At 44.0% G+C, this 2,712-nt stretch overlaps 1 protein-coding gene across 1 annotated transcript in view; it reads left to right on the top strand.

The window, feature by feature from the left end:
* Positions 1-2,712, top strand: part of Gtf2i (general transcription factor IIi) — a 61,336-nt gene that overhangs the window by 8,180 nt on the left and 50,444 nt on the right. Inside the window, exon 3 of the mRNA XM_031391159.1 lies at positions 1,169-1,309. Coding sequence (XP_031247019.1) covers positions 1,169-1,309 — 141 coding nt within the window. The remainder of the gene's footprint in view (positions 1-1,168; positions 1,310-2,712) is intronic.

The following is a 2,712-nucleotide window of genomic DNA, read 5'->3' as shown; positions in this document are numbered from 1 at the left end:
TAGTTCATTTATTTATGTAGACAGGGTCTCATGGGTGACCTAAGACTTGTTATGCAGCAGAGGACCTTGAATCCCTGGTGTTGCAGCTACCTCCTGAATGCTGGGGTTATAGGAGTGTGCTGCTACACTTCATTTGCGCAGTATTGGAGGTTGAACCCAGAGCAGAGCTCCACACATGATTGGCAAGCGCTAGCTGAGCTCCGAGCCTAGCCCTGTTTTCTTGAGCTACAGTCTCATGTAGCAGCCCTGGATGACTGCCAAACCTCTTTTTTTTTTTTTTTTTTTTTAGGACTTATTTTTATTTTATGTATGTGAGTTTTTATGTCTCCCTGTGTGTCTATGTATCACATGTGTGCACTGCCCACAGAGGTCAGAAGAGGGCAGAGGAATGATTCTTTGGTATGGGAATTTCAGAGTGTCTTGGGCCCTCACTGGGTACTGGAAGAGTAGGCAGCGCTCTTAACTGTTGCGCTGTCTCCAGCCCCTGACCTCCAGTTCCTGACCTTCCTGGCTCTGCCTCCACAGTGCTGGGATTACGGTGTAAGCATCTCGCCTAGCTAAGTGTTTATTGTTAAAAAGTTCCCTTAGTCCTCTTCCCCTTGAGATTTTGTAACACATTTGTTAGGATATAGTGCCTGGGCGTGGCGGTCATGCCCGTATACCCAGACTGAGGAAAAAGGACTCCTGAGAGTTCAAGATGGGGTGGCTAGAGAGGAGTTTCAGGAAAGCTGGGCGATTAGTGAGGCAGAAGGGAAGGAAGGCTTGAGGAAACGGCATAGTAGAAATATCCTTACTAAAGGCCAAGTTGTAAATAGTGCTGGGGCTGGTTCGTTTGTGTCAACTTGGTACTGACCAACTAGTTCCCTAGGAAGAAGGACCCTCCATTGCATAATTGCCCCCCAGCAGATTGGCCTGTGGCCATGTCTGTGGGGCATTTTCTTGATTGATTATTAATATGGGAGGGCTCAGGCCACTGTGGGCTGTGCAGGCTGAGCAAGCCAGTAGGCACTGCTCCTCCATGGTCTCTGCCGTGGCTTGCCTTGGTGATGGGCTCTCTGTCACCTGATAGCCAGTAAATTCTGTCCGACCATAAAGGTTTCTATTGTAGCAACAGAGAAGCAAACTGGATTGGTGGATGTGAGCCTTGGTAACACTGACTGCTTTACAGGTGTTGAAGAAGAAGAAAAGGCTGCTGAGATGCATAAGATGAAATCTACAACTCAGGCCAATCGGATGAGCGTGGATGCTGTAGAAATTGAAACACTCAGAAAAACGGTGGAGGACTATTTCTGTTTTTGCTATGGTAAAAACACAACACTTTAAAATTTGAGAAAAATACCTTATATACTGGTAGTTTCTTCTCTATAAAATTGTGTTTGTATATATACACGTGTGTATTTGTGGATGTGAGAGCTTTTGTGTAAAGGTCAGAACAACTTTGTCGAGTTGGACCACCTTCCCACTTGCGTGTGAATTGAACAGACTGTTCTGTGAACAGAGTCTTTCCCACTGGGCAGTCCCTGGCCACTATATGTTTCCTAAATGGCAGATTTTATCGTTGATTTGGCAGTCATAATGTTTTACAAATTGAGTAGGTTAATTTGTAAATTTAAAGAATTAAGTCAGAAGAACTCAGAAATAAGTAGAATGTAATTAATTAACTAAGTTAATTATTGTTACCATTATTGGACAGGCATGGTGGCATGTGAGTGGATCTCTTGAGTTTCAGGCCAGTCTGGTCTGCATAGTAAGAGCTTATCTCAAAAGATAAGAGAAAAACAAATTCTAACATGTGTGTGTATATGTATGGGGGGCCATGCATGTCATGGCATGCACGAGGAGGTCAGAGGACAATTTTGTGGAGTCCGATCTCCCACTTTATGTGAGTTCTGGGTTCAGACTCAGGCAATGAGGCTTTCATGGCAAGGGCTTGTACCCTTTGAGCCATTTCGCTGGCCTGAGAGTCACTGGTTTGGGCATCGATGTTTATCCTCAGCTCTCCAAACTGTCAGTCTGCTTTAGTCCCCTCGTAGGGTACAACAGAGCAACTTTGTAATTAAATATATAACAGATAAGCATAAAAATTATATTTGTATAACAAATCATCATTATAACTTATTTCGGTTCTGGGGTTGAACCCAGGACCCCACTAAGAAATGGCTTGACAACTGGACTGCACCGCATTCTCAGCCCTAAGAGAGCGTCTTGCTAATCCTCAGGCAGGCTTTGAACTTCTATGATCCTCCTGCCCCAGTCTCCCACTTACTGGCCTTATAGATTCACCATACTGGCTAGTGTGAGGTCTATTATGCACTTTGTATTTGGCCCTTTGGACAGATTCCAGGTTCAGGAATTAGCTGACATGGGAATCAAATATTAATGTTTTAAAGTGCTTTTTGAAATACTGTGTTAAGTTAATGTTGAAGTCAGATACTGTGACAACATTCAGAATGCCACTCACTAAGCTTTGGTAAGTTCTTTTTATTTTGATATTGTTTTTATATTTCCAGACAGGGTTTCCCTGTGTAGCTCTGGCTGTCCTGGAACTCACTCTGTAGACCAGGCTGACCTTGAACTCAGAGATCCACCTGCCTCTGCCTCCACACCACCACAATTTGATTGTGATAAGTTCTTGATGGGTTAGTTTAGTGAGTATGTATGTCTGTGGGATGTATGTGTGTGTGTGTGTGTGTGTGTGTGTGTGTGTGTGTG

This window comes from Mastomys coucha, unplaced genomic scaffold (assembly GCF_008632895.1).
Source record: "Mastomys coucha isolate ucsf_1 unplaced genomic scaffold, UCSF_Mcou_1 pScaffold22, whole genome shotgun sequence".
NCBI lineage: Eukaryota > Metazoa > Chordata > Mammalia > Rodentia > Muridae > Mastomys > Mastomys coucha.
The sequence above is the reverse complement of the archived record's forward strand: the minus strand, read 5'-3'. Positions and strand labels throughout refer to the sequence as shown.